Source organism: Carassius auratus, unplaced genomic scaffold, assembly GCF_003368295.1.
Source record: "Carassius auratus strain Wakin unplaced genomic scaffold, ASM336829v1 scaf_tig00049692, whole genome shotgun sequence".
In the NCBI taxonomy this organism is placed as follows: domain Eukaryota; kingdom Metazoa; phylum Chordata; class Actinopteri; order Cypriniformes; family Cyprinidae; genus Carassius; species Carassius auratus.
This window is the reverse complement of record NW_020527118.1, coordinates 14,419-29,381: the sequence shown is the minus strand read 5'-3', so window position 1 is coordinate 29,381 and position 14,963 is coordinate 14,419. Positions and strand designations below refer to the sequence as shown.

Sequence of the window (14,963 nt, the reverse complement as noted above, 5' to 3'; positions counted from 1 at the left end):
TTAACGGTGAAGTCTCTTTGAGGGTGCAGCCCCAGTGACAAGCTGTTAATCAACCCCTAAATGTACAAATATAGCACAATTTTACCATTTTTTTTTTTTTCTGAGAGTAAAGGTGTGTTTGAGTGTGTGTGTATGCAATGGACTGACCATGCATCCAGGGTGTTTCTATTTACTTTCTTTCTTATTTTTATGTTGTGTTCTGTAAAATGCAATATGTGCTTTTAATTTCAAACAAAAATGATTGAGAGTGTGAGACACTGATACATGAACATCATTTTGAAGAAATTCTTGAAATTCTTAAACTTTAAAAAAATTCACGGTCTTTGAATTGTATGAAAAAATAATTGTATAAAAATGTGTGTATATATATATATATATATATATATATATATATATATATATATATATATATATAAATGTGTGTGTGTGTGTGTGTGTGTGTGTGTGTGTATATATAAAATAAAATTGGCTTGATGTTGGAGGTTCGAGATTCTCAAATTTAGGGACCGTCTCTAAAGTTACATGCAATATTGGTATACACTTTTCTAACGTCAGTAGCATTTGAGGAGAATGACTTTAATTTTTTTTTTTTTTTAACTTAAAAAAAACTGTAATTGTTCATCTACGATATAAATCACTGCTTAATTTCCTTTTGCATGATTTCTTAATGCTTGAGACTATAAAATAAATTAGAGTCATAATAAAGTTATAGCCATAGGTAAATGTCGAGAGCTACAATTGTAATTTGTAAATAATACAATTTATTCATTTACTTTTTTATTTGATTATAGTTCTATTTTCACCCCATAGTATATATATATTTTTTCATCATAATATTTGAGGAAGGGGGGCACAACAATACAATTCTGCTTAGGGCACCCATTTGGCCAGCAGCGGCCCTGTATATACTATAGCCCGAATGCTTATGTATGTATGAAGTATGAATGCGATTTAGATATCATCATCCACTATGTTAATCATATGACCTAAGAAGTTAAAACAAGTGCAAAAACTTAAAAGATATGAGTGACAGGTTTAATTAATCTATTTAAGTATCTTGATAATGATGAAACCTTGCACATTTTTGGGTCTTGTTGAAGAAATAGCTGCCTTTTTATTTTGTGACTTTAGTAAAGGCAATACTGTCAATTTAAGTTTTTATATTTTTAACACCACTAATGTGATCAAGTGTTATCCTTAAAGCATTTTCTTTTTAAATCGAAAACCCCAAATCGTTATCTCTTGAATATTTTGTTAATTATTTTATGTGCAAAATGTTTCATCCACGAACAAAAGCTTAAATCTTCTTTGTTTTCTTCTTTTTCTTGTTGAATGTAATGCTTTTGTTTCATTCCTCAGGCTTATAATAAAAGCATCATGATTAATTATTTAAAGATATTTAAGCTTGTATCTCCTTGAGCAAGGCTCTTTTCTCCCGGTTAATCCAGGGCATTTTAGGTCCCAAAATCACATTCTCTGTGTCTTTTGGTCTTTCTTTAGATCCTCTCGCTGGCTCTGGGGTTACTGAGAAGTAAGAGACCACAGCAATATCTGGTCCAGTAGAGACAGTAAGTGCAGGTGGATAGATGAAGTGTCTCATCCGTTGTTGCTGGTTCATTTCCAGGATGCCCAGGTTACGCACCTCACTTGCAGTTCGCAGACATGCATGCTTTGCATTCAGGGGGAAAAGGAGGGATCCATTGAACAATGGAAACAAAGCACCGAGAGAAAAATGGAAACAAAACGGAGGTTAGACAAATGGAGGTAACTGTTTTGGTCAGAGATTCAGTCTCACAATGAATATAATAATAGCAATGGAAACCATGGATGCCCCCCAAAAATAATACTTTAATCTAACCTTCAAGGGAATAGACAGGGCTAACAGGAGCACAGGACACACACGGGTAGACATATAATCTCCAACAAACATAAACTGAATGGACTATGGCTAATAAACAAAGGATGATTGGGAAAACAGAGGTGCAAGTATTGACTAAATAAAAGGATACACGGCACACATGGGGAGGAAAAACACAACACAATGAGTCCAGTGGTGTAACAGTAGCCATTTAAAGCTTTATAAATGCCATCACTTTCTTTAAAAAACCACAGCAATACATTTTGTTTAACAGATGTCTTAGCCTAAGCTATGGCCTCTTCTTTGCATAGAGTATATCATTTATTATTATTATTATTATTATTATTATTATTATTATTATTTTTCTTTGAAAAGCTGAACAGAAGACCTGGCCCTTCATTCTAAAAAATAAATTAAAAAAGTGACGGAAATCATGAGCCATTATAATTGTGGTTACACTTTATTTTACAATTTCTTTGTTACAGGTATACATTATACATTTAACTACTGATTAATTAACTACATGTACTTAGTACACTTGTTAGTGTTTGAATGAGGGTTTGGTTAAGGGTTAGTTTTATGTGGCTATGCATAATTTATTGTTATTAATATGGCAAGTACATGCAACATTTGTAACCAGGACACCAAAATACAAAGTGTTACCAAAGGTGTATATGCCAAAATATTTTATTTTACTAAAACTGCCATTTGTTCTGATACTACCATTCAATAGTAGTTATTATAAAAAACAATCTGTACATGTATGTAACAGCACAAAAACAAATAAGTCATGTGACCTGTTTGTGTTTAACAATATGGACCAGGTCTCTGTAAATCCTTCCAAAACTCCACTTGGTCTCTCAAGCTTTGTGTTGTTGTAGCAATGAGTTTTGAATAGCGGCAGCGGTTGTATTCTACAGGAAAGACACTGAACAAGTTTCCATCAGGTGGATCAGTTAGAGCAATCCCTAAATGTGTCATACACAGACCTAGAAATACATCCTCTAGGTAAACCGCTTTGATAAGTTGTGCTGCTTTAACAAGTTTCACTGGCAAGTCTAAAGAGAAAACATATCCCAAACCCAGAGCGTAGGGTGGATATAAAGGTTGGTCGTAAACATCTTTTGGAATATACCATTTAGATTGGGGATCTCTCACTACTATTGATTTCCTAGACACAAGTCCAGACATATAGTTATGCTTTGGTGCAGAAAGAAGCATATTCACTAAGTTTTCCACATTGAGAAACACATCTGAATCAACTTTCATTGCGTAGGAGGCATACTGACAGTAACCAGTCAACCATTCTAGCATTACCATGGTCTTAATTGTGAGATTTTTGTAACTGTCCCAGAAATCACTTTGTATAAGGTCACGATACTTTGCACTTTCCTGTAGCAAATCTTTTTGGATCGTTTCTCTTTCTTCTGAAGTGGGTAGACCCAACATAAATAATGTGCTCACAGTCTTGTCCCCAACTAACCTCTGTGATCCCCAAGTTGAACGAATGGCGTCCCGAGCAGCTGTATTGCCTGGAGCTACTGGTACAATTAATAAAATAAATGGATTTTCCTCCTGGCACTTCTCTGGTACATTCAAAACAAAATTATACTTGTATGGGTAAGCCACATAATATGGTTTTAGGGTCTTCCATGATTCTGCAGATATTGCCGACACTCTTTTCAGTGAAAAGTTGATTGCTTGACTTGTATATTTCTCTGGAAGAAATAATCCAACTGTTAAAGCCCAAGATGCTGAGAATTCATTGGGGACGATGTAGTAGCACAGGAACAGGACCAGGAAAACCGTGAATGTGACACATGAACGAAGAGATCTGCATCCACTTTTTGACTGGTGTTGACTAAAAAGAGAAACAATGTTTGACCTGTCTTTTGTAATGTCTTGTATCGATACATTCAGCTAAATAAAACTTTGTTATCATTACTACGCACTGTGGTGCTGTACAAGGTATAAATGTCAAAGTACAACCATTCCAATGAAGGCCTCACAAATTTTCATTTATATTTAACGTTTTGCAACTCATGCACAAGATGGATAGAAACAAATTGGACATATCAAAATCTGTATGCCACTTCTAAAAAGACTTTACAAATTGAATCATCATTAACTAAACACTAAAATCATACAAAGTGGGTAGTAACTTTATTAAACAAATGAAAACAGAAGCATTGGTACTTTACCTTTGTTTTCTATAGTCTTCCACCATATTTTCGCTGTTAACAGAATTTCATACGCATTATCAAGCACTACCATTGTATGATAAACACACATGGTGATTGTGAAACACACAGTGAGTCAAACCTTTTTGCTTTCTTTTTCATAACCTGTCCCACCCCTTTACTGCCTCAGCAAGGAAACAACAGTCACCTTTATGACATACGCCTCAAACATGAGTGAAGACCCTCTGAATTACACTAAGCCATTCATTGACTTAGAAACTAGTTTATGATTTTCCAGTAAGTTAGTATAGTGATTAAAAATTAATGATTAATGAGGCCATGCTAACAGATTTTGAAAGCAGAATAAATTCTACTGCCTATTAGTTCTATGGACATGTTAAAAACATGTCTCTCGGGTTGATCGTGATTATTTTTTTCATTTGTGAGAACAATACCATGGTTACACTGAAAACATTGTAATCTGGTATTCTTCTATGGTTATCAAAGACAAAACATAAATATGCTAATCTGGAACTGGTGTTTCAAAAGTATTCATCTGTTTACATGTATATTTTACCATAGTTCATATTACTATAGCTTAACACAGAGAGCTGGATCCTGGATGCTGTATGGGTGATGCACAAATCCTTTGGCACAATAAGTAAAATAATAAAAGTCATATGCTAACAGAGATTGGCTGTATTTTAGATATATGTATGTGAAATGCAAAATACTATTATGTATTTTTAAGGCTTTGAAAAAAAAAATCAATAAACTGTGTAAAAAATGAATAAATGTATTTAAAATGATAATAATAATACTTGTAGAGATAATTTCTGGGGAAGATTTCTGCCACCTAGTGGAAAATAAACACTATTAAAATGAAAATGTCATGATATTCCAACTATAACCAGTAGATGGCTGCAGATGATCGCTCATTTTCTCATTTACCAGTTCCACTCTATAATATAGTTTATTTTTATTTTGTAATAAAATCACTATTATATCACTAATATTTTAAAATCACTTTTTTTTTTCAAAGTACTGAAGAATGAAGTAGCAATAGTTTTTAAAAAAAAAACATATGATCTACTTTGAATTCAAAACAGCAATTTTGGCAAAATCTGACTAGTTTGCATCCTTGCTAATAATCAGGGGCACATTAATCCACATGCCTACACTTGGGAGGGGCCCACTGGATGCTGGGAAATTATATTTTTAGAATAATTATTTGTATATTTGGGAGTTTGCAGTAGTGACAACAGTATTCTGTAAACAAACTTACACACTAAGTTTATATAGTTGGTATGTTCCAACGATATACTGTGAGGAGAATGCACAAGTAAAGAAGCCTAGAATGAGTGCTATTCTGTGAGTGCATCTATGTTAACTTGCTAGAGTCCTTCATTTCTGACATGATGGGCCTCGATCACTTGAATACCCCTTGGGCCGGCCTTCGGGCCAGTTTTCATGTCATAGTTCAAACGTGGGCCAGGCCACGGGCTTGTTTAAGGCTTCTTATTATTTTTTTATATTTTAGACATCCATCAGTTAGTGGTGAAAAAAAAACTGTTGCACTGGTGGAAACCACATGAGACTGTGCTAGAGTGGCTCGAAAGTGTTAAATTCCTGCCAGCGGCAGCATGTATGGTGTGTGCAGTCAGCGCAGCTGAAGAGTTCTGCATTCAAATGCATGCACTAGCCTTAGGCTTGCCACAAAGCATTGGCAAAAGTAATTACCATAAATGTGTCAGGAGGAAAACAGTAAGGAGATATTTGAATTTACTAATGAATAGTGTTTTCTGAGTCAGTGTTGCAAGGATGAAATTGACTCGCCATCTCATTAGACTTGCCTTTAGAGAGAAGTGCATCTTTACAAATTTTAATTAAAGAGTTTTTGTATTTGATTGGTTTTATTTCGTTAAGTAGTAATTTAAAGCTTTCAATCGATATATTTGTCATGTCTGTGAGGCTTGTTTTTGCTGAGTTTGGTTCATTTTTGTTAAGCGCACCTTTTCAAGAAGAAACGGCACACTGTAAAAAAAATGACTGTGATTTTAACGCTACAGTACAAACCTGTTAAATGGTTAATGGTAATTTCCTGTAAAATTTACAGGGAATAACTGTAAACTGACATTCCCAGAATTCTCTGCCTCGCATTTCAAATTTTGTTTGAATTTGATGTTTTTTTCTTTGAAATAACGGTTTCTTCTTATTTTTTTTTCTTAGCTGTTATGTTTATTAGGGTTGTACGTTACATATAATGTTGTTATATTAATGTTTATTGCATATTTCAGTTTAATGAGTCTCACCATGATGGTGTTTAGTGCTTGTGTGAATGAGACTGTGTACCTTCTATGTATCTTATTAATTAAAAGCTGCTTGTGATAGACTTTGTTTCATCAAATGACTTTAACATCACCACTTGCTTTTGGTGGTTAGCAGTGTATTACAAAGGTACAAACAGATTTCAGTATTTAACTAAGTTGGTATATTAATATTATGTCAGTTAAATTATGGTATTAAACTGTACATTTTATGTAAAACCGGTAAACCTAAGACGGCGCTACTGTATTTTTTACAGTATAAAACCGTTAAACTTAAAACTGTGTTACCGTATTTTTACGGTATAAATCTGGCAACCACAGCTGCCGTTTTTTTTACCGTATATTTTATGGATTATTTTTTACAGAAAGTGCATCATGCCTGTTTCCTTCATTTTATAAAAGATGGTTTTGTTGATATTGTGAGTGCACACAAATACAAGTAGACCCTTTACGAATTTATTTATCTTACCTTTATAAGCAAAAATAACGGTGTATCCACTGAAAAAAATGCAAGTGATCGCATTGGCACCTCCGTGTCCTGCAAAGGGCATTTTAGCTTCCACTCTCTGCGCAAACTATTAGATATAGTGCACATTTCTCTAGGTTGAACATTAAAAATTATCTGCTTGAACTGTTTTATATCTATATATTTTATTTTAGAAAACTCATGATGATTTGAGATGGCTAAACTGATCAAACATAGGTTCACTGTCTGCTGCCGGCTGCTTGGTCATTACTTTAAAAAACATTAGAGAAAATAGAGAAATGCTCCCATTTCGGATAAGAAAAGAAAACGCTGACTGGTTAAATTTTATGTCATAAATTGTTCACAGTAATTGGCTAATAGCCATTGCCACGGCTGCTGTATCACCACTGAGCAGCGAGTCACAGGCTTGGCTCCTCAGTGAAAACGTGGTATGCATTTCACCTGCTGCCTTTTATGCTCACACTGTGACCAGCTGCATCTGGATGCGATGATTGCATAATGTGTATTGGCTCATTAAGTTTACACTCATACCATACGTAACTGTGACTCACTGCCGGATGCCCGAGATGTGGAGGTACGGCTGCCGTCCATGAGGGAGTGGAGGAGTCGGCGGCATTTGCCAGGAGATGTGGAGGAGCAGGGGGCAGGAGGAGTGTTGTGCCGTCCACCGAGGGCTATCCAGTGTCGCCGCCAGGCACCGAGTAAGACTTCACCCAGCTGGTGGAGGGCTGAGCAGCAGTGTGTGGGAACCGGAATTTTTTTTTTTCCCCTCTCCCCTCTCTCATCTGTCGTTCTTCATCCTTCCGTCTCCTTTTCTCTCGCCTTGTCTGTCTGCATTCACACTGCAGGTACCCGCGGCCACCGAGATCGGTTCCCACCGGTGGAGTTATTGGAAATGAGCAACACCCGCGCAACTCACTGGTCTCGAGTCCTAAGGAGGAGATCCGGAAGGATATAAAAGAGTAGCTACGGCAGTAAATGAGGAGAGAGGACCAGGCCTGGATTTCTATTTTGTGTATGGTTTTTGTTTGTGTGTGGCAGTCGTCCATGAGGGGCTGTCGTATGGAGTAAAAAATAATGGCATATATATATATATATATATATATACGCAAAATAATTAAGTTTTGCAAAAGAAAATAAAGTTTTGCAAACAAAAATTAAACTATTGAGGAAAATAATTTTGCTTTTTGCAAATAAAAATAAAGAATTGCAAAACAAAATGAAGAATTGGGAGAAAAAAAATTAAGTGTGGCAAACAAAAATAAAGAATTGCCAAACATAAATGAAACCGTGCAAAATGATTTTGATTTTGCAATACATATTTTCCATGGTCATATCTACTAATTTATTTGCAACGCTGATTTTATTTTGCATGTCAGTTTAGTTTGAGCTTGCCAGACTGTTTTCCATTTGTGCATCATTTTTCTGCACGCCTCACTTTGTGGCACTGTTTTGACGTGTGGGTGGAGTCAAGGGACGGGGGCGTGTACAACATGCCTTCCTTGAAGTGACGTCATCGTCCAAGAGGCAGCTCAGTGATCCAGGTCCTGTCATGATGAGCAGAGGCTTGCGAGTGGATCGTTTCTTTTTATTCAGTAACATTAAAACATTCATGTTTTCGTTTTATTTACTTTATTAACAAATGTATAAGTGTATTAGCAGTGTTTACTCAAGTTAAAGAAGTTGTTAACATGAACATCTGCTGTTTATTTCTCTCGATGTGCACACTTAAAAAGGATTAAAATGTGTATTGTTTAATTTGGTTAACTGCATGTGTATTAACAGTGTTTGTTTAAAATCTCTTAATTTCTAGGAGGCGGTGAGCGGCCAGCTGCCTCCTTCTTCTCGTGATTATGAAGTTCACAAGAGGCTTGTTTGCACAATTGTTTTGCATTAATAATAACGCACGTATCTAAAAATGTACAACTCTTGTATGTCATTGTTATAGTCTTTTCTTCCATTACAATCATTATCCATTATCCATAGTGTTCCTGTAGCTCAAGTGGTAGAGCATTGCGTTAACAAGCGGGGCTCGATTTCCCGGGAACACATGATAGGTAAAAATTGATAGCCTGAATACACTGTAAGTCGCTTTGGATAAAAGCGTCTACTAAATCCATAAATTTAATTTAATTTAACCTCAACTTCACTGGTTTGCTTTATTCGGCCCATACAGACTAGCCCTGACTTAATATTTCTTATTTAGAGTTTGTTCCCAACAATAGCTGCATGAGTTAAGATTAGGTATGATGACGAAAGCAAGTGCTTGCCCTCCCGGTCTCCTGAAATGTTATCCTAACGGTCAGATTTTCCTACCTGGAATTACTGCGCATGAGCACATCACTATTGCATCCTTTTTCTCATGCTAAATAACAATATTTAATGTATCTGCATTACTGTAAGGGTAGGTTTAGGATTGGGGTAGGTGTATGGACTTTAATAAAAATGCAATCCAATTGTTAGAAAATAATATTTATTGTTGGTTTCCTGTAGCTGTATTCCTTCTAGCTACAACCGTGAATATAACACATAATTATTGTATTTGCAGTACTGTAAGGGTAGGTTTAGGGTTGTGGTAGGTGTAGCCGTTAATAAACCATAACCTTACAGTAGCATTTTTCGTTGTCAAATTGTACTACCCACTGTTTTAGTGGGAGGTAGGAAAATCTGACATGGTAGGAGAAATCAATAGAACACCGGAACTCATATCAACCTTTTACTTCCCATAAAAATGGTCGCAGCCATTTTTTAATTCAATGTGCCTGGCTTCCGGTCTAATCCGCATTCCCCTATTTTTAGCTATAAAAAACTGCCCTTTTGCTGAACGGAAGCCAGACCCATAGAATTTACAAATGTTTGCGTTAATTTTTACGGGAAGAAAAGGGTGGATATCATTTCACTGATTTCTTTGATTCAAGTCCTCCATCCAGGAAAGGAAGAGAGGAAAGAAAACAAGGATGCACAAAATAATTGAGAAGAACCCAATGTGTTGAAAGTCAAAAATGTATCTGAGCTATACAAGATTCTACACTGTCACTCTCACATCCACAGTATTAATTAAACAGTTCAGATTTATCCTACAGAAAAAATCAACCACAAACAAAATTAAAGTATCTGAGATTTTAGAGAGCAGTGTTACAGTACGACACAGAGTTATGCATTTTATAACAGAATATCCAGTAAATTAAATGTAAAATTTGTATTACATACAGCCATAAAGCAAACATGTTGTAAATAAATAAAATTCTAATGCAATTAAAATAATATATTTTAAATATGATGCAATTTAACGTAAATGAGTGTAATTTATGCATGTAATATTATGCCACTTTACAGAAAAGTGGTATATTTTTTCAATTATTAAATATCTTATTTCTTTTTGTTTTTACTCTACAGTTCTGAAAACACTTATTCTGAACTAAAATCTCTCAAATGTGTTTCTTACAGAATTTCTCTACAGGCCAGCTCTTTATAAATGTCCTTTGCAAAACAGTGCTACATGACTAGACAGTCCACCAAGGGGTTGATTATAATAACTTATGTAGTAGTGTCAGAACCAAGACTAGTGGATAGAAAGACTGTTTGCATGTTGATCTGGATGCATCTTGATAACCAAAGTCTTTCCTGCAGGGATTTTGAACTTCTTTAAGAGTGATGGGTATATCTTCTGGTTTGGTTCCATTAAGATCTCTTACCTAATGAAACATAAAAGTTACTTTTAAAAATTTTAGAAAAAGGTTCAGTGAGCAAACCGGGCAGTAGATTTGATATCATACTGAGTTTAAAATGGATATATGCATGACTGTGTTTGCATTGCTCTTACGTCCTCCACCTCTCTGAAAACTCTTAGCATGTTTCATCCCAGAGCATCCATGATTTCTTCATCTGACCATTTACGCCTAAGAAGTTCAGCCACCAAGTCTGGGTACTTTGATACATCCTCTAGAGCATCTGACACTGTTCAAAACCATAGCATTGTTAATTAACAGTTATGTATGTAGTCCTTTTATTTGTCTTAATTAAAAGTAATTCTCACTGTATACAATACATGCTTTGCAAATGTGAAATGTACCAAAATGCAAATCAAGCTGCATGATCATTAGATTAGAATTCAGGCAGTTTATTCACAAATCAGCATGCTTACCTTGGCACACCATCATAATCTCCAAATCCAATGATAGAGACAGCCACTTTCTTGATATGATCAAAGTGATCTGAATTTCAAATAGAGAAATGGAGTCACATAATGTCTTGCTATATATCATAAAGTGCTCAATGAAGAAGTGATATGGGGGGTTGCAGACACTGAGGTTACTTTCAGAATGACTTACCAGCAACATCTGAGATGTTAGCAGTTTAATAGTAGGTTACATAGTCATTAACCATGACAATCCCTTTCTTTTCTTTCTGAAATAGAAATATTTTGGAAAATTAACATTTTAATCATACACTTTTATATACTGCACACACAAATTACATGATTACATGATACAATTTGGTGCAATTTGTAATATTTATATCAGGAAAAATAAGAATTTAAAAAGTTCCATAAAAGCTTATTATATACTATTATATATTATATTTAATTTGTCATATTTTTATATTTAAAATGATTTTCCTGAAAAAAATATGAATTGATAAACAGGTAAACCTAAATGTTTATGTTGGAATATTAAAAACTATGTAAAAGTCAAAGCTTGCTTTAACTGAGGCGCTACAACCCATTGCAAGGGTTTCTTCAGTAGAGGTCACTCGTGCAACATAATCCCTGATGTAGGCCTACATCCCAGTCAAGGAGGTGGACGAAAGTTAGCAAGGGAAGGCCAAAAAAAACTAAGTGTAACCCAGTTTCCTTGGTTGTCATAGTTTCAAAATATGTTCTTATTTGTCACCATAGTTTCTGATTACACTCAGTTCATTTGTGTATTTATGGCCCTCTTGAGTTAGTCTTCATTTGTCAGCTATCGTCTATGCGTTTGGATGTTCTAGCTGTTTTGCTGTGTTGGTTTTCCTCCTTAGACCTTCTTCTTTGTGTTTATTAAATAAACTAACTGCTGCATTTAGATCCATGCCTTAATTTTTTTTACATTGTACAAGTAATGGTATACATATGTTTTAACATTTCATTCATTTATTCATATGTTAATTCAAATGTAACATAAACAAATACTGTTATTGGGCTATCATTTCAGTTATGAATTATGGTACTGTGGCATCAGAAGAGGTAGGGTATCACCAAAGTGTGGGTTGCTTCACAAATTGAGTCCAGGCTCAGATCAAGCTACAAGTTTAACTTTTTGTTTTAATCATCAACTCCAAAAACCAGAAGTTACAACAGAGGGAAAAACTCAACCAGCTTCTTTCCACACACACCAGAAGAATCAAAGTCCCTTTTGTGTCCAGCTCATCACCAGCTTATTCCTTCATTCCCAACAGCTGTGCCTCCCCACTGAGGAACATGGTAACTGTAGTTCTGGACCAGGTGGCCATCTTGGTTTGTAGTCCCCATGCTGAAGCCATCTAGATGGCACATACCTTCCCTCTATGACACAGCCTCTCACGATGCCACAGTACCTAGTTTTGATTGAAGTGTTACCTTTTGGAATACAATATAGTCACACCATAGGAACGATCCCCCACATATTTTGCTATTCTAATTATGCTTATTTACATAACTGGTGTAAGCAGCAGTGGTGGTGTTATGTTCATGACCTATTTTGGTTTAGTTTTCTTTGATTCCCTTTCTCCTGCCTTGTTTGTTTCTGTTATTTTATGAATTTACTCATTATTAGTTAATGCCGTCCACCTGTTTTCTTCTTCTGTGAGTTTATGTGTGTTAAGCTGGTTTTGAAGTTGAATGAAACATTAATATAATCAGAACGTTTCCTTGTAAATTCAAGCATCGGTGTTTTACACTTTATTACTTGTTTATTACAATTACTTATTTGTACCTTTCAAAATAATACATTCCCCACCTCACCACTGCTTTTGTACCTTTTTATTAGAGTAGAAGCTCTATTTGTTGCTGCAAAACATTTGTAAAATGAAACATTGTTTACATGCATTAATTTTAATTTTAATATATGAGAAGGAATCCAATCTGATTTGAGTGCTGTTTATATAAAACAATGTTTTTATTTTTTATGTTTTTATTTCATAATAATACAATGTTTAGGCTTCCTAAGAAGCAAAACTGCCATAAGGTATTGATTAACTTGATTTCAGGGAAAATGTTCTAGAAATGTTATAAACTTTCTTTTTTTTCACAATAGATAGATTGACAGACAGACAGATAGATAGATAGGTAGATGTCTTTATTATTATTATTTTTAGTTTTTACCGTAGATAAATATATTGACTTACCCTGTTACCCATAGCCATAAGTTTCAGGGCATATAAATCATCTGCTACTGATTTGAATGTAAAAACCCAGAGTACTAAACACACTGTCTTGACCCAATCCATCACCATACACTGTTTACAACCTCTATAACATTATATTATATATTGCTCCTCAAAAATTCTACTTATCTCAAACTGTAAAAAAATAGAATTTACAGGAATTTACTGGCAAAAAAGTTGTTATTGTATTTTGGATGAAACCGGGAAGATTATTACTGTCCCATAGACTCTTCAGTAAATAACAGTGTCAAGGCCCAGAAAAGTATGAAAGACATCATCAGAATAGTCCATCAGTGGTTCAACCGTAACGTTATGAAGCCACAACAATACTTTTTGTATTCAAAGAAAACAAAAATAACAGCTTTATTCAACAGTTAGTTTCCTCTGCATCGGCTATTTTGGAGAGTTTCCACAGGACACAAACTGCATACGCTCTTCTGTGTCAGCTGGATCACATGGACAGCTTTCTATGTGAGTTACGCTTTGATTTGAACAAATACAGCGTATCTGTGTGGTGCGGCTGACATAAAAAATATCGATTTTGTTGAATAAAGTTGTTATTTTTGTTTTCTTTGTATAAAAAAAGAATTCTTGTAGCTTTGTAAAATTACACTTGGACCACTGATGGCAGATTTACTATTCTGATGATGCTTTTCATACTTTTCTGGGCTTAGACATTGTTAATTGTTTGGCAGTCAAAGGGACAGTCCCAAACCTCCTGGTTCTCATTCAAAATATTATAAATTGTGTGTTTTGTTTTTTTGAAGACGAATAAAGCTTTTATGGGTTTGGAACGACATGGGGGTAAGTGATTAATGACAAAATGTTCATTATTGGGTGGAGTAACCCTTTAAACTAAATAAGAGACGTAACAGTAACTTTTTTCGCAAATGAAATTAATCAAGTAAAACATGTTATCTTTGAAAAAATTCAAGTGTGCAAAAGATGCCTTCTCCCGGGATGCCAGACTTAAGTTGTAATAAGACTCCAAATCCAGCTACAAAGTTGAGGTATGAATTCACAACCATCTGACCCTAAAATAGTCAAAAGCCACTGGGTGGACCTGAAATGAATAAATATGAGCAATAATGTAACCTACAATGCAGTTTTCAATATAACATTTCACGAGTTCACATCTACGTATATTAATACCGTAAGTTTATGCGTATTTGGCGTGCTGTCCGGGTGGAGGGCTCCGAGCTCGGGATGTGGCCCGAACCCAGAGTACTCCCCCCGGTTGTGGTAAGAGTAGATGGATCTATAAGTGAGGAGAAATGGGGTGGAGGAGGGATGCTGAAAACTGTCAATGAACAGAGATAGGTTCTGCTGTTATTTATATCTTGTCATGAGTTGATTATTGATTGGTCTCCACTTGTGTTAATCAGGTTAATGAACTGCGACTGTTCCTCCCGAACTTTGTTATAAAACAGCATTTCACGAGTTCACATCTACGTATATTAATACTGTAAGTTTATGCGTATTTGGCGTGCTGTCCGGGTGGAGGGCTCCGAGCTCGGGATGTGGCCCGAACCCAGAGTACTCCCCCCAAAAACAAGAGAGCAAAAGGACAGCCGCCAGACTACGAACCCCCCAAAACGCAGAGATTTGGCGGGCTGACGTTTTTAGAAGTATGGTCGTTTGACCAGGAGATCTTGCACTGCCTCTGGCAGAAGTAGAGGAGCAGGCAGGTCCTGTTGGTTAATAGTTGA

The 14,963-nt window shown here is 35.4% G+C and overlaps 1 protein-coding gene across 1 annotated transcript; it reads right to left on the bottom strand.

Annotated features, from left to right (window-relative positions):
* Nucleotides 1-1,676: 1,676 nt before the first annotated feature.
* On the bottom strand, nucleotides 1,677-4,196 carry LOC113089370 (beta-1,3-galactosyltransferase 2-like). Its single transcript, XM_026255997.1, has 2 exons — nucleotides 4,060-4,196; nucleotides 1,677-3,719 (listed from the first exon to the last, which is right to left on the bottom strand). Exons 1-2 carry the CDS (start codon nucleotides 4,083-4,085, stop codon nucleotides 2,666-2,668), a joined length of 1,080 nt encoding a protein of 359 aa, XP_026111782.1. The 5' UTR covers nucleotides 4,086-4,196; the 3' UTR covers nucleotides 1,677-2,665.
* Nucleotides 4,197-14,963: the final 10,767 nt, after the last annotated feature.